Source organism: Panthera onca, chromosome C1 (assembly GCF_046562875.1).
Source record: "Panthera onca isolate mPanOnc1 chromosome C1, mPanOnc1 haplotype 2, whole genome shotgun sequence".
Classification (NCBI taxonomy): Eukaryota; Metazoa; Chordata; class Mammalia; order Carnivora; family Felidae; genus Panthera; species Panthera onca.
In genome coordinates this window covers 70,427,547-70,451,832 of record NC_138346.1, presented here as the reverse complement: position 1 = coordinate 70,451,832, position 24,286 = coordinate 70,427,547, and the positions used below count along the sequence as shown (strand labels likewise).

The 24,286-nt window shown below is 40.5% G+C and overlaps 1 protein-coding gene across 1 annotated transcript in view; it reads right to left on the bottom strand.

The window, feature by feature from the left end:
* The window catches only part of DPP4 (dipeptidyl peptidase 4), a 78,330-nt gene that overhangs the window by 35,229 nt on the left and 18,815 nt on the right, over positions 1-24,286 (bottom strand). The window contains exons 3-10 of the mRNA XM_060621102.2: positions 20,892-20,987; positions 20,399-20,490; positions 18,969-19,049; positions 11,863-11,915; positions 11,663-11,735; positions 10,727-10,847; positions 6,357-6,517; positions 4,564-4,676 (exon numbers count right to left, since the gene is read on the bottom strand). Of these exons, the coding sequence (XP_060477085.1) occupies positions 4,564-4,676; positions 6,357-6,517; positions 10,727-10,847; positions 11,663-11,735; positions 11,863-11,915; positions 18,969-19,049; positions 20,399-20,490; positions 20,892-20,987 (790 nt within the window). The remainder of the gene's footprint in view (positions 1-4,563; positions 4,677-6,356; positions 6,518-10,726; positions 10,848-11,662; positions 11,736-11,862; positions 11,916-18,968; positions 19,050-20,398; positions 20,491-20,891; positions 20,988-24,286) is intronic.

Sequence of the window (24,286 nt, the reverse complement as noted above, 5' to 3'; positions counted from 1 at the left end):
TTATGAAATGGTGGGTAGGAGCAGAAGAGGGCCTTCCCTTGAGCCAGTGGCTGCCTATCCCAGGTTAGGCAGAGTGATTCAACAAGCTCTTCTAACTTCTGGGACGGTATTAGACCAAGGAGAATATGGCTGACTTTAATATTAAAGCAGTGGAGTAATTCCTGGACATAACAGTAGGAGTTCAAACGCAAGGGGAGTCTACTTGTGCCTGGAACTGTTCCAGGGGCTCGACATAAAGCTCGTGGCACCCTATGAGGTAGGAACGCTAGAGTTCATGGTTTACAGACAAGGAAAGGGAAATGTAGAGAAGTTAAGTAACTTGCTCAAGGTCACACACTGGGAAGTGTTGGAGCCATGATTCAAACCAAGCAGTTGGCTTCAGATTTTCTGTTCCCAGTCATTCCCTCTGTAGAACCTCTACCCATCCCTCTGGTGAATATTGTTGGCTAGCTTCAACCCGCTTGCATTTTCTTCAGGATCGAACTCCTCACTCTATGAGATCTATTTATTCCTACAGAGTGTGTGTAAACTAAACAGCTGAATTTTATAAAGCAAATTGTATTTGAATCTATTGGGAGAGACTTGCTTTTGAAGGTCATACTTGTAAAGTGCTGGCTTGCAAAGAGTAGGCATTTAATAAATGTCTGTTGAGTTACATTAATTCCCCTAATTTGTGTAAATGTTTCTTTTGGTATATTCAGGATACTTAACATCAGGTAGGCATTACTAACTGGAAAGAATATTGGAGAGCAATTGCTCCTAAGAGCAACTGCAGACGGTAGAGTGATTAATTCGGTGAATCACCCAAGGAAGTGGGCGTTCTGCCAGTGCTGGCCCCGGGCTCCCTGCCACCCTCTGCTCTGAGATGGATGCCAGCCCTCCTGGGGCTGCTGACAGATCGCTGAGGAGGGGTAGGGTGAGAGGGAGCCCATCCCAGGGGGCGGCACCCACAGCATGTGAGCTGCTGTTCAGCCTCATTTCTGGAGGTGTCGCTAGCTTCCAGGGTATTTCAGTCCAGTTCATTTATCTCCCGGGTGGCGTCCCTAGACCCCAATATCCTACTTTATAGACCAAGGATCACCAGCCGTTCAGAGGAAAACATTTATCTATTGAATCACGCAGGAGCAGAAAAACAGGGTAGGGGCAGGCAGACCATGAGCTGGGTGTGACTGGTCCCTGGAGCCAATTGGCCAGATGTGGGGTGGGGTCACCTCAATAGAACATGTCCTTCCCAATTCTCTAGCTCAGGCCACAGAATTTGCAGATGGCTGGGAGGAGGTGGAAAGAGGGATTTGCTATGCAGGGTCACTGTGCAGGTCATCTTTGGTGCTGGCTGTATAAACTACGGCACACACATAAAGTCAGACACATAGCATATCTCATTCATCCACACATCAGCTTATTCAATTTATGCTGCAAATACTGATTGGACACTTGCTGTATCCCAGGCACCCTGGAAGGCACTGGAGATACTACTGTTAAGATTGCTCCCTTTCTTATTACTTCAATCCAGCAAGGTGAAACAGGGCTCTAAATAAAGCAGTTAGGGGGTTTATGGTTTTTCAGTATGTGTGGTTTTCTCTCAAATATTTTGAGTCACAAACTCCCATTATGAGTCATCAATACAAATGGGCAGCCTAATGAATCTAATCAACCTGACCTCTCAATCAATGAGGGTGGCAGGGAGGTTCTCCCTGATTCAGGTTCAGGCTCAGGTTGCTGGAAGGGTGGCCAGGATGCGCTTCTCATTTGTCAGCAGAGGAGCGCATTCCTAACAGAACAAACCAGCCTTAGCCTCCAGAAGGATTTCTCCTGCTGGAAGCTCCATGGTGCAAGGATATGGCCCAGAGGGAAAATCAGTGATGGGTGCCTAGGCAGAGGAGGGAGGAGACATGAGGACCCTCACAGGGCTACACTCCCGGTGATCCTACAACTCCAGGAAGTAGCAGATTGCTAGAAAACACAGCAGAGGGTGCTGGGCAACTTACCAACTTGCCTGGATTGACCTGGCCCTGCCGGATGTTTGCATAAGGCTAGAAAATGGGGCATCACCACCTATTGGAATGCTTTCCCCAGAGAGGACCTCCAGCCTGGTTTTAGATAAGCTGTGGCCTCACTGGTGTTAACAGAGACCAGAGCTGTAACATTCCCTATATAACACATTCCTGAGGCATTTCCAGAAATGATTTGTTGGTAAAATGTGTCTCACACAAAATACCCCCAGTGAGTGAGGCAGTCCCCACCAGGAATGTAGCATAAAGAACTACAAAGAACAAAGATGCAATGGTTCATTCCTACAGGACAAAAACTAAGTCCTTAGACCTGCATAGGTTTCCTGATCTCAGGTCCTGGAACATGGTTTCTAAGTGGGGAAGATCTCATCTCTTCATCTGTGAAATGGCCATGACAATAACACTGTAGGGAGTGTTTCAAGTGAGATGTGAGCGGAGCACCAAGCACAGTCCCTGCCCACAGAAATACTCAATACTTTTAAACTCCATTATTCGATGAATCTGGTCTGGCAAGTGCAGGCCTCTGTTCTCTTCCCAGCTCCCATGCTAGCACGCTATGTGACCTTGAGCAAATGAGTTTCTCTCTCTGAACCTCGGTTCTCTCATCTGTGTTCTACAGTGTTGTCCTGAGTGTGTTCTGGAACCCCTGCAGGTTCTGCCTAATATCCTGACTCCGGGGGGGAAGCTGAGGGGACAGGGCCCATGCCTGCAACCTGAGCAGTAATCTTCATTTGTTTTCTGGTACTGTACTTCTGTGTTGCAGCTCACTTGGAAAAAAAAAGGGGGGCTTCCAGGTCCTTAAAAATGTTTGTAAACCATGAGTGAGATCTAAAGCCCCTTCCAGGATCTAGTGTCTTTCAGAGCAGGAGACTGGCTCACCCTCCCTGCAGACAGATGCTGGCTGTAGACCATTAGGTCACAGGACCTGCTGCTCTTTCCCTGGACAGCCCCGTGCTTCCCTGCTCATGGGTCACCTTCCCCTTCAGTGCCACCTCCCTCAACTGTGCCCTTCGGAACCCTACCTCTTCAACCCACACCTTCCTTACGATGCTTTCTTTGATCGCTGGGATCATGGAAAACTCATCTCCTCCTCCTCGGAATGCCTCTGGCCTTCTGCTTATACCTCTGTCATATCTGCTTTTGAAGTCATTTATTGCAATGTGTTATATCCTCTGCTTGATCATAAATGCTGGAAAGGCAGAATCCAGCCCTATGGACACTTGTGAGTATAAATACTGGGTGCTCAAGCAATGCTGATAGAAGAGATGACTGGATGGGGCCACCTAGTAGATGTTAGAACCTCCAGGCAAATTTTTATACCTTTAGACAAACTCAGGAAAAACAATTTTTTAAATTTACTGATAATCAATTTCCTTCCCCCCCCTCAAATGAATAGGTTAATATAGACATTTCTAATCAAGTCAATGAATTAATGACTACAGAGCAGAGCCTACAGCATGCCTGATGTGGTCAATTCCACCCTGAGAAGGATGCTTCCATGTTGCTCTGATGATGACTCCAGGAATCTGAGAGCATCAGCTGAATGCACACAGAAGGAGGCACCTAGCAGGGCACTTAAAAGCTCCTTCTTCTAAGTCAGAAAGACAGGTTTGAATATAGACTCATACTTGGTCATTTTCTTAACTTCTAAGCCTCATTTTCTTATGTGTAAAACAGGCATACGACAATAGTTGTCTGAGAGAGTTAGAGATTAATACAGTAAAGCATGCAATAATGCCCTGTGTATGGCAAATAGTGAGTGTTCATTGAGTATATACAGGTTATTATTTAAAAGCAACAAGAAAACCAACATGACTAACAGAAATGAATAGAAAGCAACTTGCAGGCCTAAACTGCAGGCAATATCATGGTCATCATTATAGGAAAAGCACAGGAGGCTGGGGGTACTCAGTGGCAGAATTTCAAACCATCAAGGATTATTTAGACAAATGACATCCTGAGGCACATCAGCATCATGAGGATCGCTAAATGTAACAGTTTCCCTGAATTCCTCTAGTTCTCATGTAGACCTGCAAAGCCCTCATGATCTGACCTCACTCCTATCACTCTCCTCTCCACTCATACTGCTCTGGTCATTTGGCCTCCTCCCAGGGCCTCTGTGCACCCCCCACGTCCCCTCTACGAGGTCTCTGCACCTGCTCTTCCCCTGCCTGGATACTGAACCCTCAGGTATTCGGGTGGCTAGCCGCCCCCTCCTTCTCATGTCACTGCTCACAGGTTATCTCATCAGAGAGAGCTTCCTTAACTTCCCCCCCACCATCACCATCACCTTGCCCTGCTTTGATTGGCTTCACATTTGTCACAGCTGGATTCTGTTTACCTGGTTGTTGTCTCCCTCCCTCATCTCGAGGGTAGGCTCCATGATACCTGGGGCCCTGGCTGCTCTCTCTATTCACTGTGCAACCCCATCATTAGAACTGTGCCCAGCGTGAAGACATAAAGCAGGTTCTCAACACACACGTCGTTAAAATGTCCTCCCTGAGAAGTGCGAAACTGTTTACAACCCGCACATTCCAGTCAAGAGTCTTACCCTGTCAACATAGCAGCGGGAGGAGTGATTTCTACCGAAGTTGCACTGGTGTTTGGGTTGAGATTGTCGGTTTTTATAACAAAGAGCTTTACGGTTGGATTTGCAGCTCCTGCCTAGGAAAAAACAATAACAGAGCCGGTAGTGACAAAAAACACAACATCATTACAAAGGCTTAAAATGGTATAAAAATGTCTGCATTACAGCCATAAAATTATAGTAATAAGACACATTAAAAAATTTGACATAGGGGCACCTGGGTGGTTCAGTCAGTTAGGCATCTGACTTTGGCTCAGGTCATGATCTTGTGGTGCATGAGTTTAAGCCCCAGGTAGGGCTCTGTACACACAGCTCAAAGCCTGGAGCCTGCTTCAGATTCTGTGTCTCCCTCTCTCTCTCTCTGCCCCTCCCCCACTCACGCTCTGTCTGTCTCTCTCTCAAAAATAAACATTTAAAAAATTCAAAAAATTTAATATAGAAGATTTAATATAGATAAAACGAACATAAAAGAAAGTCATGAAATGCAACTTATTCACATTCAGGCAGAAACATATGCTGACAGCCCAAAGCACTCCTGTTTAAATCATGGATGTTCATAATTTATGTATTTTGTGCAAAGATAAGCTTTTGAAAAATCAATTCTATTATTCTGCAAATACACTCTGACTCTAAAAGACAAGAAGTCTAATGGCTGACAGCTAGGAAGAATACCTTGGGTTCAGCCAAAGACACAACCCACCAAGAAAATGAGTTTACCTGAGTCAAGAGCCAATAATGCTAATTAGGAAGCAATCATTTGCACTCCAAATTCAGGTTCATCACATTTGAGCTTTGCAATCAATATGATGACAGAAATCTACAAAACTTTTTAATATATACACATAGATCTTCAATTGACAAATTAGTTAGAAATAATATATTTTTAGTGGGAGCGTTTTATGTGTTTTTTTTGCCAGTTTCACTCATCAAAAAATAACATTCCACTGAAAATACATCTCTATATTTAGTCTCTGATCTTTTTTTTTCTTTTAACTTCCTCTGTCTTCCTAAAATGGCAGCTCTTCATGAAGCAAATTGAGTGAGTTGGTAAAAATAAAAATCCCTTTTCCCAAGTTGCTTACAGCAAAAACATTTACTATTAGATTTTCCTATGGATGATACTGTGGCCATTAATATTATGATACTGGTGAAGAATCCTGGTTCCCTTCTAAATCCTCCTCTTCCTCAGCTTACACTGCTTAACAGAGCTGTTCAATTATCATAAGCATGCATCCCGGAGGGGAGAGAACAGCCTTGAAAACCAAGATGTGATACTATTATTCCAAATGCAGGACGTGTGAAATTTACATTAGGGCCAAATCTATACTGGAATCACCGAAACTAGTCATGTGTCTGTTAATTAGCAATACAACCTGATACATAACCGAGCTTTTCAACTTCATCGAGGGCACACTCCAACTTCTACAAATAAGATGAGTTTGTGATTCAGTGACAGCCTCTCTTTTCCTCCACTGAAACGTTTTTATTCCCCCTACCTCTTTCAAAAGCATTTCCCCCATCTTTTTCGGCTTGTCATTCCTCAAAGTTTTTGGAGAAATTACAAAACCTTAAATCACACTCTTTCCTGGGATAATAAAAATACTTTAAAATTGCCAGATGCTGTTGACTTCAGCAAGAGTAATCACAGCAAGCTGTTGAAGAGAGACTGACAATATTTTCATTAGCAGGAAAGGATTAAATGAAACCATTCTCTTCCCATCAAATCACGGAACCACCATGCGAATGGGAGTACAGACCTTTGGATATGGAATCCGCATAGTCATTGGGTACTGCAGTGACTCATCAGAGTAGAAAGAGTATTCAATAAGTGGGACTTGTGTGTCGTTAAATTGGGCATATGCTAAAAAAGTGCCTTTTGGAGACCACCACAGAGCAGAGTAGGCACTGAAGATTTCCTCTGAAAAAAGACATAAATTGTTCTGTTACAAGAAGTAGCTGATAAATTGGCTTTGGCATTCAAAATATTGTTCTCATTAGCTTTAGTAATTACAGTAGAGTTCAACTAATGAACCATTTTGCATTTGCTGGGCTTCCAAATTCAGAGTAATACAAATGAATAAAAATAAAATCTTCAAGGATAGATCTGGATTGTGAAAATAAGTAACCCGTTGGACCATTTTAGAATATTTTAGCACACAATATTTAATATAAGCTCTGCATTTTTCTTCTTTATCTTATAATCCTCTAAATTTATGCCGCAAAACGTACTAAAAGTAAATTTCACACAAGGGGCTGATTCTTCTTTCTAATTTTCAAACAGTCAACATGCCAGCATACTCTCCCCAACTGGGCTCAGTTTGTACTGAGCCCGCAGGGTACTGGTGGGTGGTGTGTGGCTCCAGACTATCAAACTAATATGGTGCCCACACTTTACTACTCTTGGCACAAACAAGGTGTGGGAAGGATGAATTTAGAATGACAAGGAGCTCCGTGAGACCCCTATCAAGAAATACCTCCTTCACTTAGGCTAGAAACTAAAGACTCCCATGGATTAACACACTCCTCTGGTGTATCCATTGATGGTGAGAGAAGAGGGTCAAAGAGGGAGGCAAATGAAAGGAAAGGTCTTGCTCTCCAGAACACTGTTGGACTCATTCTCTGGCAAATGTAGTTCCTTCCTATGTTGATTGTGGAGTCTATTCTTGGGACTTCCAATCTCTGGCTCTTAAAATGCCAAAACCTCTTTTACAGAGGGCTCAGGTAGAAGAGATGGAGACTCCTAGTCTTTTATGTAGATTTTTTAAAAATTTATTTATTTTGAGAGAGACTGAGCATGTGCACGTGCGCACGCAGTGGGGAGGGGCAGAGTAAGAGGGAGCAAGAATCGCAAGCGGGATCCCAGCAAGGGGCTCTATCTCACCACCTTTGAGATTATGACCTGAGCCAAAATCAAGAGTCAGACGCTTAACTGACTGAGCCTCCCAGGTGCTCCTCTTTATGTAGATTTAATCCACAAATCTCATGTTCTGCTGTGGGTGTAAAGGTAAAAGCAAAAGCATAGAGACTTGAATCTCAGAGTTACCACAAGCCCCAATCACTTTTCTGATTCCTGAAGCCTCTTTACAAGTTTCTTCCCAATGCTTGTTTTCAATAATAATAACGGTTAATAGTAGTACCAGTGACAGAAACAACAACAGTCATAACAAAATGTAATAATTATCATGATGAGCCACTAGCATCCAGTGAGTGCTAACCATGTGCCAGACACTGATAAGCAACCGACATCTATTATTTCAGTTAATCCTCACAGTAGCTCCCTGTGCAGATGAACAAAGAGATAGACAGGCTTCAAGAGAATAGGTAATCTGCCCAGGGTCACGTGGCCAATAACTGAGAGAACCAAGAATGAATCCAGACTTGTCTGGTTTGAATCCATGCTTTTCACCTTCATGCTCTATGTCCATCCATGCCTATTCCAGCTCTTCCAAGGAAGAGACAACCTCCTCGGTAAGGCAGCCTGCCGCGCTTTGTTTTATACCTATGTCATTAAGTTACTTTTGCATAGCAGTTTAGAATTTAAGAAACGCTTATCTAATGCAGTCATGACGAAGATCTTTAGGTGAGTCTATTCATATCCCATTGTACAGAGAAGGCAACTGAGGGGGTTAGAGAGACTGAAATAATTGCCAGAGACAAGAATAAGGGTACAGGACTTGTGAGTCCAGGTCAAGGGGTTTCTACTGAGAACTTCTTCATATACTGAGTTGATGTCTCCTTCCTTGTGCTTCTACCCATTGGTTCTAGTCTAAGATCAAGATGCAATTACATAAAATGAATACAATTACAGCAAGGCTATGGTTTTTTAAAAATGTTTTTAAGTACAGATAGCAGGGAGTGTTCTGTGTTTTGAATTGGTAGTTATTTGTAATACAGAACATATTTTTCTATATCGTGATGTATTAAAACCATTATTATAAAACTACTACTGGTCAAACTCAAAGAGCTGAGAATGAATAGTAGGAAGAAGGGAGAATAACAAAGGAAGGAACAGATTTCCAGCCCTTCCTGATACAAAGCTGGCTGTGAGCACAAGTGTCTATGGCAACCTCTCCCCCCCACGACTTCCCTCAACTATCCCGTGATACCTCCTGTCCAGCCTCTCCAACCTTCCTTATGTACTCTCTGAACCTAGTGCCCTCCCCTGGATAGGTCAGTCAATTCACTCTGTGATGATTATCCCCTGGCAACTTTGTCTTCCTCTCTGGGCAGAGTTCCTTGACAGCAGTAGTTGGTTAGCATCTGTCCCTGCGTCTCTAGAACCTGACGCAGCACCTCACAGGTGACTGACACTCAGCGTGAATTGCACTCAATTACCCACACCCCCACTGTCAGCACAACTACTTGAGGGGTAAGGAGTGCTCCATCTTCCAAATTTATTTCTTTCTCTGTCCCTTTTCATCCTTGCTCTCAAAATTCTCATTCTCACCCTGAGGTTAGGTAAACTACACTCATACTTCAGAGTCAATGTCATATAATTAACTTCATACTAGAAGATAAAGTATTATTATCATTTTTACAAAAGAAGACACCTATTAACTATGGTAATAATCAATTGGAGAATCATGAAATAAGGCAAAGTGAAAACACAGGGAAATTGAGAGAGGAAGCCATTTGGGAACAGGGGGTGGGGCAAGGGACACATGTTCCAGATGGTCAGCTACTCTGTGAGTGTCCCTCCATGATACAGCACGTGGCCCTGTCTACACCTTGCAGCTTTGTTTGTTCTTTTCCTTATGAACCTATAGACTCTCAGAACATACTCTTTCAATCTTATACTCCACAAGTCATCATGGCTGCAGTGGAGACCGGGGCTCTAATGGGAGGGTGGATCCAATATACGGAGAAGCAAGTGTGCCCTTTCCAAGTACGGATCATTCATAAATATACAAAACCAATTGTAGGAATTTCCCTGTAGGAACTCTTAAGTCCCATTTACTAGAGATAGGCCCACAGTGGAACCGGGAAGCCATTCCTTTGCTTGTCATAAACATGCAAAATGAGATATTTCCAGCTATTCTCTAGGTTAGAAAGGACATTAGTATTAGGTGTGTTCTTATCTTAGAGATATACTCCGATGTTACAAGGAAGCGTCGAGTCGCAGTTTTGGGAAGAGGCTTTACCTAGTGTCCACTCTGGGAGTCCTTCAGGTTGTGCCAAGCTGTCCAACAGGTGTTAAAGATGTTTTTCAATCGTTAAGTAAATTTCATTATCAGTTTTAATCAAATCTTATTTATGGGCCATGGGGATTTATCTTTCTTTTAAAGTGATTTTTGTTGTTGTAACATTAGCCGTTGGACTTGAACTGGGTAAGAACCAATATTACATCATGAAGAAAAACTATTTTATTTTTTTTTAGCTATGAGGAAAAACTCATAGGATGAACTAAGGATGGGCACTTAATAAGCATGAGGCAACCTCGCAAACAGTTTGGAACAGTCTCAAAATGCCTTGTACCTTGGCAACTATAGACATGAAAAATGTCTTGTTAATATTTTCTAAAACTCTACCTTAAAACGAAGACTAATCCTTTTTTAATATTTTTAGTTCTGTTTTTTTTTTTTACCCATTTTGTCCCCTAAGCCTAATTATTTTTTTTCCTTCTTTAAAAACAGGAAATTATGATTTGTCCAAGTTCAAATGAACACAAATCCTCTGTAAAACAGATGCTTTCTTCCTCCTCTAGTCTCCAACCTCCAGACAATATTTTGTCAGCTCTTGGAATGCTGTGGGAGTATTTAGCTTTCCTCAGTAACTCTGGGTTAGGTAGGCCCAGTTAGAGAAACATCTGATGTTAATCTGGAAGCTTTTATGCCCCAGTAAAGCAGAAAAACTACCTATACAGAAAGGCCCTTTGTAGGAGGAGACAGAAGACAATAGGGGCATTCAGAGACAATGAGGACACAGGCAAAACTAGCTACTGCTAAGAAATCCTTGTGCTGTGGGACACCTGGCATTGTCAGTGCTAAAGAGATTTGATGACATTTAAAAGAAATGCAACTTATGTTGAATACCATTGAATTTCTCCATTTTAAAAGAAATGTTTAAGTATTAAAAAAAAAAAAAACCTTACAGACTTTCGAATTTGAAAAAGCTTTAAAGTCTCTACCTTCATAAACCCAGTCTGCTATTCCATTATATATTGCATTTTCTTCCCCGGTCCAGGTGATCCTATGACTTGATGAATTTGGTTCATTTTTAACATAAACATCATTTTTCCAAACGTATGCCTAGAAATATTGAAAAAGAGATTAATTAGTAATAACCTGCTATAATATATCTTATCCTAGAGTTAAAAAATATCTATCAACTATTTTATCCTCAAACAATAAAGTATGCAAATGTGATGACTACCTTGGGTTATCCAATTTGAGCAAGATAAAGAGTCCTTTTCTATCCTCCTCACATTTTAAAGACGCTAAGTATACAGCTATATCCTCCAAATAATTCTAAAGACACACTTCACATATTAGAAACAGCTTACAACCACCACCATGTGCATGCTGAATGAAGTACATGAGAAAGACCCAGGAGGCTGACCACTCTCACACAATGATGCCTGCTTCGCATTGCTTTCTGGGGGCTGGGGGTTGAGGGAGTATGGTTGCATGTCAGAATGGAGAGTTCCATCTACAAATGAACATCCCGCCTCCTGGTCAGTTTCTTTTGGACTTCTGCCATTCTCCTAGCACCATAGAACATGAAGGTATATCTATAGTGACAGAGAGAAGGTCACAGAACGAGCAAGAAGCAGGTACGCCTCAACAAACGAACAAAACAACAAACTCAGTACAACAGAAAATAGAATTGAGGAGTTTAAGAGCATTTTTCCAGTATGTAGACAATTCCCCAGTAGCAGTTCAGAAACTTTTAGGAACCGTATTTACTGTGTAAGACAAGAAAAATGCTATTTTAGGCAATAACACTCTATTTGATAGTGAAGTATTTGCTTCCTAAGTGTCTGTTCTGTATCAGGGAAAGTAGCTTCTGCATGTCAGAACTTTGAGCCATTATGTTTCTCTGAAAACAGAAGAGACTCACTAACCAATTTATGACCCTCTGGTGACCACGTGATCCACTGTGTGTTGTTTGGAATTTTCTCTTCTGTAATCAGCTGCCTGAAAAAAAGAAAAAAAGATAAAAGGAAACATTACCAAATGAATAAATCACAATGGGATTTCTTCTTTTCAAAAAAGTATTATTACACTAAAAAAGCTTAATAGCTTTTATGAGGAAGTCACTGACCTTTTATTTAAATCATAAATGTCATATGAAGCTGTGTAAGAATGTCTCCATTGCTGTAAAAGAAAACAGACATTTCAGGCTCCTGTGATCCTCGATAGTTCAGCCACTCGATATAGGCACATAAGAGAAGATGTAAAGTAATGTAACAAATTGCATAATTCTGTGTCACGTTTTGTGGTTCCCTATCTCAATCCTTAGAATTTGAGAATTAGGAAGAGATTCTCAGAGACCATCTGGTACAAACTCCTCAGGACCTCACCTGTAACCTAGCTCTGGCTTCACCCCTGCCAAGGAAACTTCTTGGAATCACAGTGCTCCCCACATGCTACTCCCTGGTAAACATTACTCCTAGCATTTACCATAGCATGTTAAGTCCACCTGTTTAAGAAAATGCAGATTTTCACTTTTCAACCATCTTATTTACAAAATATTTCAAAGATCTATAGTTTTATCGCTGGTGGTGATGTGGAGAAATACTCTCCTACATTGATCATGAAAATACAAAGTGCTACAGACTTTTTTGAAAGCCACCTGGTAATATATATTAACACTGGAATATATATCATCAATATTTTAAACAACGATATCCAATATCTAAAATATGAAAAGCGAACCAAATCCAAACAAATAAGAAGAAAAGAAATAATAAAGGTAAAATCAATAATCACACAGAAAATGAACAGAAGAGAAAAAAAAAATCAACAAAGCCCAAAACTGGTTCTTTGAAAAGATGAATAAAATTGCTAACACAGTAAAAGTAAGGAAAAAAAAAAAAAAGACCAGTGAATGACCAATATTAGAAATGAAAAATGGGATTAAAATGGGATTAAAAGATTTTAAGACCTGGGCACCTGGCTGGCTCAGTCAGTAGTAGAGCACAGACTCTTGATCTTGGGGTCCTGAGTTCAAGCCCCATGTTGGGCACGGAGCCTACTAAATATAAGATAAAATAAAAATCTAAAAAGAAAAGAAAAGAAAAGAAAAAAGCCATCTTGTTTGCGACCTGGGTGGCTCGGTTGGTTGAGTGTCCGACTTCAGTTCAGGTCATGATCTCATGGTTCATGAGTTAGAGCCCCGCATCGGGCTCTGTGCAGACAGCTCGGAGACTGGAGCCTGCTTCAAGTTCTGTGTCTCCCTCTCCCTCTACCCCCGCTGCCCCACACTCTGTGTCTCTCCAAAATGAATAAACATTAAAAAAATTTAAGATTTCAAGACCATATTACAAACATTTTTGGGGGGGCCAATAAATATAAAAGTTAAAAAAGGGGCAAATTCCTTGAAAATTAAGTTATCAAAACTGAGACAAGAAAAAATGGAAAATCTGTAAAGTCTCATATCTAATAAACACATTGAATCAATCAATAAAAATATTTGCACAAAGGAAACTCCAAACCCAAATAGCTTTACCAGCAAACTCTGTGTTATTAACCAAATGAGTTGAAAACTCACACATATCTAAAAACCCTACAAATTTGTAGTGTCATTCATAATTGCCAAAACTTAGAAGAACCAAGATGTCTTTCAGTAGGGGATGGGTGAGCAAACTGTGGTCCATCCAGACACTGGAATATTATTTAGCAGTAAAAAGAAATGAGTTATGACATCACAAAAAGACATGGAGGGACCCTCACATGCCTATTGCTAAGTGACAGAAGCCTATCTGAAAAGGCTACATACTATATAATTCCACCACATGATATTTTGGAAAAGGCAAACTAATGGATACAGTAAAAAGATCAGTTGTTGCCAGGAGTTTGGAGGAAGGAAGGGACGAAGAGCTGAAGCACAGAGGATTTTTAGGACAGTGAAATATTCCATATAATCCCGTAATGGTGGATACATGTCATTATACTTTATAGATTTACCAAAACCCATAGAATGTACAACATAAAGAATGAACCCTAATGTAGACGGTGGATTTTAGTTAATAATAATGTATCAATAATGGCTCATCAATTGCAACAAATGTGCCATACTAATGCAAAATGTTGATAATAGGGGAAAGTGGGACAGAAGTGGGGGATGATGAGGGAGTATATGGGAACTCTGTGTTTTCCACTCATATTCTATAAATCTAAAACTATTCTAAAAAAAAATTAAGTCTGTTAATTTAAAAATAAACAAAGTAGAACTATACCAGAATCCTTGGAAGAAGTTCCACGTGGTATCATTGAGTGAGAAATGCAATTTACAGAAAAGTATGGAAAGTAGGGTTTTTTATGGAATAAGCAATAACTAAAAAATATCTATCTTCACAGAATGATTGGGTAGTATAATACACACACACACACACACACACACACACACACACACACACACACACACAAGATTCTTAACATGTGATACCTGGGGAAAAGATGGGGGTGGAGAGAAGTAGAGAACCAGGCATAAGAGGAAAAAAAGGTAAGACTGAAGATAACATATATATACGCAGATTTGAATTTATGAAAAATTATGTTTTATGTGAATGCATGTACACATTAAAACATGTCTTTATGTCTGTCTTCCCTACCATATTCCTAGATGAAAGAAATTGTGTTTTATTCATCTTTAAATACCTGGAGTCTTGTCTAGCACAAGCCACATAGTCTGTGTTCAAGAAATAAACCAAACCAGGGGTACCTGGGTGGCTCTGTGGGTTAAGCGTCCAATTTTTGGTTTTGGCTCAGGTCATGATCTCATGATTTGTGGGTTTGAGTCCCACATCAGGCTCTGCGCTGACAGTGTGGAGCCTGCTTGGGATATTCTCTCTCTCTCTCTCTCTCTCTCTCTCCCCCTCTCTGCCCTTCCCCTGCTCTCTTTCTCTCTCTCTGAAAGTAAATAAATCAAACTAAAAAAATAAATAAACCAAACTGATATAAAAATCAAATTTTACCTGTGAGAATGAAATAAACAAAATGGGTAGCTCAAGGATACCCAGTTTGTATATTGGCAGAGCTGAGACACAAGCCAGAGTTTCCGACCTTGAAGAATATTTCCCACTTATCATTTATCACCCTCCTATCCTCTCATGCCAACAATTATGTATTAAGTCTCTAACTTTTGTGAGTCATACTTTTTTTTTTAAATCTTGGATTATTTTGACACAATCTATGCTTGTTTCTGGGAAACCTCTGCATGCTCTATCTGCGAGAGACAAACGGTGTGCTACAGGCTAAAAAAGAGGTTTAAGAAGGTTTGAGATCACTCAGGATAACAGATCCATCATGAGTTGCAAAAGGAAACCTAAAATGTCTGGGGTGTTCACTTCATCGTTGAAACAGACTCATCCCCTATTTAGGTTATAAACATTAGCGGCTATCCTCTGTCAGGCATTACTGGCTGAGAAAGGCTCACTGTCCTTGAGGAGCTCATAGTTGAATGGGGGATATGGACAAGTAAATATGAGAAAAGAATCTCAAGAGATATAATAGATGTAGGTGGGGAGAGGCAGGCATCATAAATTAGGGCCTGGAGAGGGAGAGAGGCCTATGAAAAAGTGATTGTTAGACCAAGTCTCGATGGCAGAAAACTGCCACACAGAGAAGCGGTTACAAAAGCATCATAGCAAAGAGAAGCCGAAGGCCAAAGATGGGAAAGATTATTGTGAAAAGCACAGGCTTTGGAGTCTTCTAACCTGGACTCAAGTCTGGCTATAATGTTTGTGGCCCACCCTCTGTTATTCATACGTTGAAATCCTATCCCCGTGTGATGATATTGGAGGTGGGCCTTTGGGAGGTAACTAGGTCATGAGGGTGGAACCCTCTTGAATTGGATTAGTTCCCTTATAAAAGAAATTCCAGGGGCATTTGGGTGGCTCAGCTGGTTGAGCGGCCGACTTCAGCTCAGGTCATGGTTTGTGAGTTTGAACCCTGCATGGAGCTCTCTGGTGTCAGCAAAGGGCCCACTTAGGATCCTCTGTCCCCCTCTGTCTCTGTCCCTCCCCAGCTTGTGCTCTCTCTCTCCCTCAAGAATAAATAAGGCGTGTTTTGTTTTGTTTTGTTGAAATAGAGACTCCAGAGAGATTCCATGCCGCATTCTCCATTTGAGGCCAACTGTGTTCCATGAAGCAGGTCCTCACCAGACACTGAATCTGCTAGCACCTTGACCATGGACCTCTGTCTCAGCCTCCAGAACTATGAGAAATAAATCTGGTATTAACCCACCCCATCTGTGGTATTGTTACAGCAGCCCAAATGCACTAAGACAAGTTTCCATTATGTAATATCAGGCAAGTTTCTTTCTAAGGTTCAATTTTCTCTTTAGGAACATGGGGATAATGTCAGTAACAATCTTAAGAGAGGTTCATGGGAATGCATGTGAAGTGCTAAGCAGGGCTCCTAGAATATTGTCAATATGCGATAGGTGATGCTACTATTACCTCTGGAGCATTCAGCAGCAAGGGGAGATGTTAGGAAAACATACATACCAGGCCGTACAGTACTTATGTGTTTATGTTTTCACTCATTCACTCACTAACTTGCTCATAGCCACAACGTAGAAGTAATAATTGCTCTTTTGAAATGCGCTCAGTCATGGAGAAGCCATGGAGTAAAATCTAAAGAACTCTGCACAGTAGACTTCCAAGGAAATAGAATAAAACTCGACTTTTCTCAGTTATCCTGAGACCTGATGAGTCAACTGGAATATCGCCAACATGTGATAGATGATGCAACTATTACTGTCTGGAGCATTAGGCAATGAATAGAGACTACTACACGTTGTACATGTATGCTGCAGAAAATTCTATCAGACATTCTAAGAAGTAAAAGAGAAGATGGAGTGCTCTACTTTCAATAATCTTGTAATTTAGTGCTCTGCAGTCAAAGGTATGGAGAAAGTAAAATAAGCTAATGTGGTAGGGAGTGAATGGTGAAGTGTGGGAGAACAGAGTGGCAGAGGGCCAAGTTAGATAAAGCAATCCAAGAAAGCTTGGACTTGAATTTACTAAAAAGGGAGTACCATATGATAATCAGGGGAAGAACGTTCGAGAATGAAGCAATAGCAAATACTTTGGCCCTTAGAGGAGAATGAATGATGCTTGTGAAAAATGAAGAGTGGTGTACCTAAAAGTTCTTTGGATCACTGAATTACCTGGGAGCCCTTAAATCTACCCATGCCCGGGCCCCACCCATCACTATGCTGAACTAGTTGGTGTGGGGTAGGCTGCAGGCATCTGTATTTTTAAAAACCTCCATAGGTGATTGTAAGGTTCAGGCAGGGGTGAGAAGTACTGGCCGAGATGGTGAGTCCAGAGAAGGTAGTAGGAGTTGGGTTAGCGAGGCCAGACTGAGGTCTAATCACATAGGCTTCTGAGGATGCTGTGGTTAAAGTTTGTGTTTCATTCTGCAAGGGATGGCAAATCACTGATCATGAGGGTTCAAACATAGGCATGATATGATCTAACTTAGTTTTTAAAAGGAGTCCTGTAGATACTGCCTGAAAAACATGGATGGCAGCAGAATGAAGGAAATACCAGAAAAACAGCAAAAGCAGTTAAATGCATACATAAACTACAGTGACACAGCAGATACAAATTACCAATGATGGTTGCCCAACTAAGGTCTACCAGTGAAATACATCCATTAGTATACATCATATAGCACTTATTGAACTTGGCCAAATAGTAAATTGAGCTGGTATTTACCTTTCTGTTTCTACCTTAACCTTTATGTTTGTCCTTAACATGGGCAATTGTATTTAGTTGTTCTCAGCCCTTTGCTCATTAAAATAATATGCCCATTAAAAAAAAACATGGATGCCATCTTCACTCCAGATACTATAATTTATGAATCTGGGGATTGGACCTGGCCACTGGGAATTTTTAAAAGCTCCTCAAGTGATTTTAATCTATAGAGAGCAATAAAAACCACTGAATTAAATGAACAATCCATTATTGGGAACAGATGTGTTAAAGTTGGCCTAAGATTCTGATTGGCTCCTACTTTATGGGTTTAGCAGAACAGAGTCAGAGAGTCTTCATGTCCAGGAAATGGAGCTGGACACAGTGAATCCAGGGTAAATATTATGATTGAGAGTCACCACGTTGAAATGGGAAATGGAGTAGGAGATGGGGTTTACTTGGCCTGAGTATAGAAGAGGCGTTGGGGCGTGAGATAAGGCTGATCAGTATTTATTATTTATTCTAGAATAAAAAGGCAGAGGTGGGGATCCCCAGCTTTGTATTTTGCTTTCAATGCAGAATATCCCTACAGGTTTTTAATCTTTCCTACATGTCTTAAGACTTCCTATACTTGACAACTGTTGTCAAATCCAGGAATAATTAAAAAGCTGCAGTTAAGGGGCGCCTGGGTGGCTCAGTCAGTTAAGCATCTGACTCTTGATTTGGGATCAGGTCATGATCTCATGGTCCATGGATTTGAGCCCCGCATTGGGCTTTGTGCTGACAGTGCTGAGCCTGTTTAGGATTCTCTCTCTCTCTCTCTCTCTCTCTCTTGCTTCCTGCCCCTCCCCCACTCACCACCTCACTCTCTCAAAATAAATAAGCATTAGAAAAAATAAAAGTAAATAAAAAGCTGCAGTTAAAGTTACTGGCAATTTGTAGCCATTCTAAACGTGAAGAGAATATGTGATCAAGCTTTCCTGAGTGTGTGAGACTCTGATTTTGAGCTGAGGCTCCCCCTTTAGAATGGTTTGTATATGGTAGGACCTGGAAGCTGGGAGGTGATCTGAACCACCATGCAGAGTCTCTTCTGGAGGAGAGGAAGTATGACTCCTTCTAAAGCAAATACTTACTGAGAGTTTACTATATATAAAGCTGAGACAAAGGAAATAAGGGGTTCTGTTACTGGATGTGCAAGTCAAACAATTTAAATTATAAGTTCTATTTTAACTTGTATTTTATATCTATAATGTATTACTTGTACTTTTTAGTATTTGAAAACACCAAAAAATAGACTGCTTTGAAAACAGTTGTTGGACTTACCCTTTATGAATGAGAATGGCTATTGCTCCTTTTGATGCTGGATTAATGAGATTTTAGTGCCTATTATATTACTTAGGTGTCAATCTTAAATATTCGTGAACTTGAAATCAGTTATAAAGTAATATACTCATAGGGTTCATAGAGTTCTTTAAATGTCATAGTAAGACAGCATTTCTTTTACCTTCACATAGTTGTACTCTAAGAGAATAAACTGTCCATCAGGAGATACCAAATAATCGTTTATGGAATGTTCAAATTCATCCTGTCAAGCAGATAGAAAAAAGAACAATTGAACAGCTTCATTTAACAGTCATTATTGAGTAATTACTATGTACAAGGTATGGTTCTAGACATGTGGCTCATGCCTTGGGAGCTCCCAGAAATGGCACATCCCCCAACACAAATGACCATTGTACAAGGTGTATGGTGATCAGGGTTAGAGAACCAGAGAGGGAAGGATTAATTCCAACCAACGAAAGACCACCATGAGGGTAGGGATCAGAAAAGAGAGAGAAATTTCCCAGTAGGGGGAAGAGCATAAGCAAAAAACCAGATGTGTGAAAGAGCATGCGTATTAAGAGACTATCCAGAGATTAGGCATAACCTGAACACAGTATAGGGTACATCAGAAAATATATAAGGTGGGAGGATGTAAAATTCAAAAAATAGCTTGGACTGAAATATAAAAAGTGGAACTATAAATGACTTTTTGCACATGGATGTGATAGAATCTTATCTGTCTTTACAAAGATGCTCTGGTTGACACAGTAGCTGACATGAGATGAGTAGGGTTGCATCAGCCCTAGACTTGGGCAATGCAATGGTCTCATCTACAAAATGGAGATACGGACACAAGCTAGAATACTCACTCACACAGATTAAAAAGGCCTTGAACCAGGACTCTACAGTGGAAACAGAAATCTGAGGGGTACTTGACATTGCAGAGGGAGAAATGATAGGGTTTGTTGAATAGCTAAATATGGGGGCGGGGTCACACAGGAATCAAAGAGGATTCTGAGGATTTAAAGAGTAGAATTTCATTTTCTAGCCTAAGTGACTCAGAGGAGAGCATTACGTATCAAGATGGGGAACTCAGGAAGAGGAATAGGGTGCTTTCAGTTTGCTGGGAGAGTCAAGGGGAAATAACTAGTTTAACTTGGGATACTGAATTTAAAATACCTTGAGGCCATGGGTGGACAGGAGCAAGCAAGCTACTAGAAATAAAAGATTTTGATCTTGGCAGGAGGTTAGTGTTGAAGGTGTGCATTCAAGAGTCAAGGCGAAAAGGAGAGCCCTGATGCTGTGGAAGTGTATGAAGTTCACCGAAGGAGAGCATGCCAAGTGGGGACAGAGGCCAGCAAGTGAAGACAGAGCCCTGAGGGGCACTTACACTGAGGAGTATGGGCAGAGGAGGAAGAATCGTCAAGGGAGACTAAAAAGTAGCCAAGGCAGGGAGCATTCCAAGAAGAAGAGAAAGATCCACTGTGCCATATGCTGCAGAGAGAGTTCAACAGATGAGAAATGATAGTACTCATGATTTGAAAGGTTATGAAAAAAAAAATCCCCAGAATTTATCCTTAAAGTAGGAATGAATTATGCGATTAAACATACAAATGTACTGTTCTCCAAGAAAATGGAGCTGTTTCCATATTCAGCATTGAATAGCAAGATATTATCATCTTGTTTGTAGAGATAATCGTGATCTAAAGAAAGAAAATGGTCAGATCAGTATTTCAAGTTATGATTAAATATCTTCATCAGCTAAAAATTATCCAGTAAAAACTTAATGTTTACATTCACGCAAGTACTCAACAAGCATTTGTAAGTCAGAGAAACATTAAATGATGGATATTACACTAGTATGCATCCATTTCCCCATCATTACTGTCAAGGTTTCAATTCACTTTTAACTTTTTATAGTATGTATCAAAGAAATACTAAGGTTTTCTCTTTGCACGCTTAAGGAGAAAAAAAAAACCAAAACAACTCTCCTATGTGGTTTAACCAAACAAGGATATCTTCTCAGGGCCACAAAAGTGCCCCACAACCTAACTAGAATGAGCACAAGCATAAAAATCTGTCCCCTCCCAAAAAAAGTCCTTACCTGAAACCCACCGCAAGGAGTAGAATTTCACCCTAAAAGTATTTTTTAAATAATCAGTTAGAGTGTAAGTTCTGCGACTGTCAGCTGCAGCATCATCTGTTGGTTGAAAAAAAGAGCCAAATGTTCAGTAAGATGGAATAACCTAACTTTTGGATAAAATAAACAAATGGATCACTGTAATATACACTGGTCACAAAATACAGGAATACACTCACAAAACGGAAAACACATTCTGAAAGACTTCAGGCTGGGTGAATGCACTTAACTGTTAAAGCATATATGATTGGTGTACCTCCCTGAGCTATGTTAGTGCCTATATTAGCGAGCTTCCCTATAAGGTCTAGATCCGCAAAATCCAATGGAAATATAACTTAAGTACATTTTCTAGTAACCATATTTAAAGATTTTAAGGTGAAAATAATTTCAGCAGCATATTTTATTTACCCCAAATATTCAAAATATTATCATTTCAACATGCAATCAATATTTAAATTTTATTAATGAGATCTTTCACATTCTTCTTTTTTATACTACTTCTTTGAAACCGGCATGTCGTCTATGATTACAGCATATCCCAGGCTGACTAGGCACACTCCTGGTCAGTAGCTACATGTGGCTGCACAGTAGATGGGCACAAGGCCAGACTGTCCTTCTTTGAGGCCTGAAGGTTCACACGGAAGTGAACCTTGCTTTGCACAGACATTTAAGACCTGCTGAGCACCCAATTCAGTGACCTTTGTTTCTATCATCTTTCCTTGAACTTGGGGGAGGTTTTTATGAAACCCTCTCTTGGATTCTGTGATACCTCCTCGCTTCTCCTTCTCAGTCTCTAACCTTTATTTTTCCATCTCCTCCTTGACTCTATTTTTCTTCATTGACCTCAAAGGCAGAAATGCCCTGATGTTCAATCTTCAGCTTTTTGCTCTTCTCTTTCTACATTTCTCTTTCCAGAGGACTCTGGAGAATGGGACTTCCTGGGCTTCAGGCATATTTCCCATTTAAATACATAACAACACCTGTACTCACTACCTTAGTCTTCCACACCCTAAACTCACATTTCCAGTGCTGTGTGGGGCCTTCTTAGTGACTTGTCCCATGTTAACCCCAGACCTACCTTGTATAAGATAATTGTCTTCCTTCGAAAATAATTTTCCCTAGGGAATGTGTGTGTGTGTGGTTTTAGATTCTGTTACTGGAGACCCCACTTCAAAGTCTGAAAATCATTTGTGATGTCTCTCTCTCTTACCATCACCTGCATCCTATTAACCCTGTTGATTCTTCCTGCGAAATCTTTCTTCCAGGTATCCTGCCCTGAATTTCTCCCAGTCCAATTCTTCCACTGCACCACTTCTGGCATGGTTTTCCCAAAATCCACTTTCATCCTGGTGACTTTTTCTTCAAAAGCCTTCACGGATTCCCCAATGCCCACAGGAAGATTCCAACTCCTTAGCCTGGCACTCGTGACCTCCACGGTCTGGCATGAGACTCTCCAGGGTCATTTCTACTCACTCCGTGCATTAAGCCTCTAACCTCGTCATGCTGATTGCCTGCTGAACCCAGTAAACCTTCTTTCGCTTTTCTGACTTTGCCCCTTCTCCTGAGCCTCCTCCCTACAACATCTCCAACTGTTTCCCAGGCTGGCACAGTCCTCCACCTGCCAACGCCCTCCTCTCTCATCAAGACTTCAGTGCTGTCTCCTCTGACTTTTGCCCCAACACTACTCATTTAATAACTTCTGCTGATAACAATTTTTCCATGCCTACCAGTGTTGTATACTTAGCGAGGCCATGTATTTGTTGAAGACATGGCTTTGGATTTTTGTTTTTCATCAACCTTAGTACCTAGCACAGTTCTATACCATAGTAGGCACATGTAGGATATCATTCTACAAGCCTAACAAATCCAGTGTAATGCTCCTTCCCCAACTACAGAGCCTCCAGTGATGACAGAGTTTTTCCATATTCTCTGTTCTTTCCACATACATGCAAACATAAGTCAGTCACAAAAGCAGCCACCATCATAACTTTCCTATAACTCTTCTTACTCTTTTGGGGACTGAAAAGCCAGTAGCAGCTTCTCATGTTATTTTTTTTTAAAGTCTGTGGAAAGGCAATTCTCTTACACGAAATGCTCTTTTAAAAGATGTTCTTAAGACTTTATTTGGATCTTCTTAAGATTTTATTTATTTGGATCTTATCTGATAACATTGCCTTGTTTCTGCATACAAAACTTTCAGTTTCAATAGTTAAACTTTATTACTTCATTGATATTTTTAAGCCTAGTTTGCTAAATACGTTAAAGATTTTTTTAAATGTGTTTTTTTTCAATTCAGTCTTGCATTTCACCCCTGAAAATTAGCAGAGATATAGCAAATGGGTAAAACCAGTGCTTGGACATGCCAACTTTCAAACAGGAAGTAAAGCCTTGTGTTACAGAAAATATTTGAAACTCATATTGGATCGCAAAACCACAAATCTATAGATTTATTCACTAAATACCCTGAATTGTCTGTATTCAACTTATCATTCTCTGACACATCAAATAGCTATAAAGCAAGTACTATTTGAAAATACCATTGAGGATATATACCCTATCAAGAGCTATTAGTTTAAAATGGACACAAAAGACATTCCAAAGTTAGTACAGCTCAAGGTATAAACAGTTATAGACATTCACAGTCCTATATTACCCGCTGATATCTAGGTAGACCTATTGCTATAGAACAATTTACACACACACACACACACACACACACGTTTACAGTGGAGAACACTGAATGTTTGTGTCTTCTAAAATGCACATGTCGAAATCCTAACTCTCAATGTGGTGGTATTAGGAGATGGGGCTTTTGAGAGGTGATTAGGTCATGGGGGTAGAGCTCTCATGAATGAAATTAGTGCCCTTATAAAAATGACTCCAGAGCGCTCTCTTGCCCCTTCTCCCACATTTCCACACAGGAAACAGACCCTCACCAGACACCAGAGACTTAATCTGCCATTGCCTTGGACTTCCCAGCCTCCAAAACTATGAGAAATAAGTATTTGTTGTGTAAGACACCCAGTCTATGGTATTTTTGTTAATGCAGCCTGAACAACCTAAGATATATATATATATATATCATGGATATATAATATATATATATGATTGATATATATATATCATATATATATATATGATATATATATGACTGAGTACTTATAACAGACTACATACAATGTTATCTTATCTCACAGAATGGTATTTGTCCTGGCTTTTTAGGATAACACGCTTAAATCTGGAATATTAAAATAATTGAGCAAAATTCCCTGTGATGTCACCTGCCCCCCAGGGTGTTATTCTTCACATTCATGATGGATGACTCACTGAGCACTCACCTCTCTCCTGTCTCAGACCAT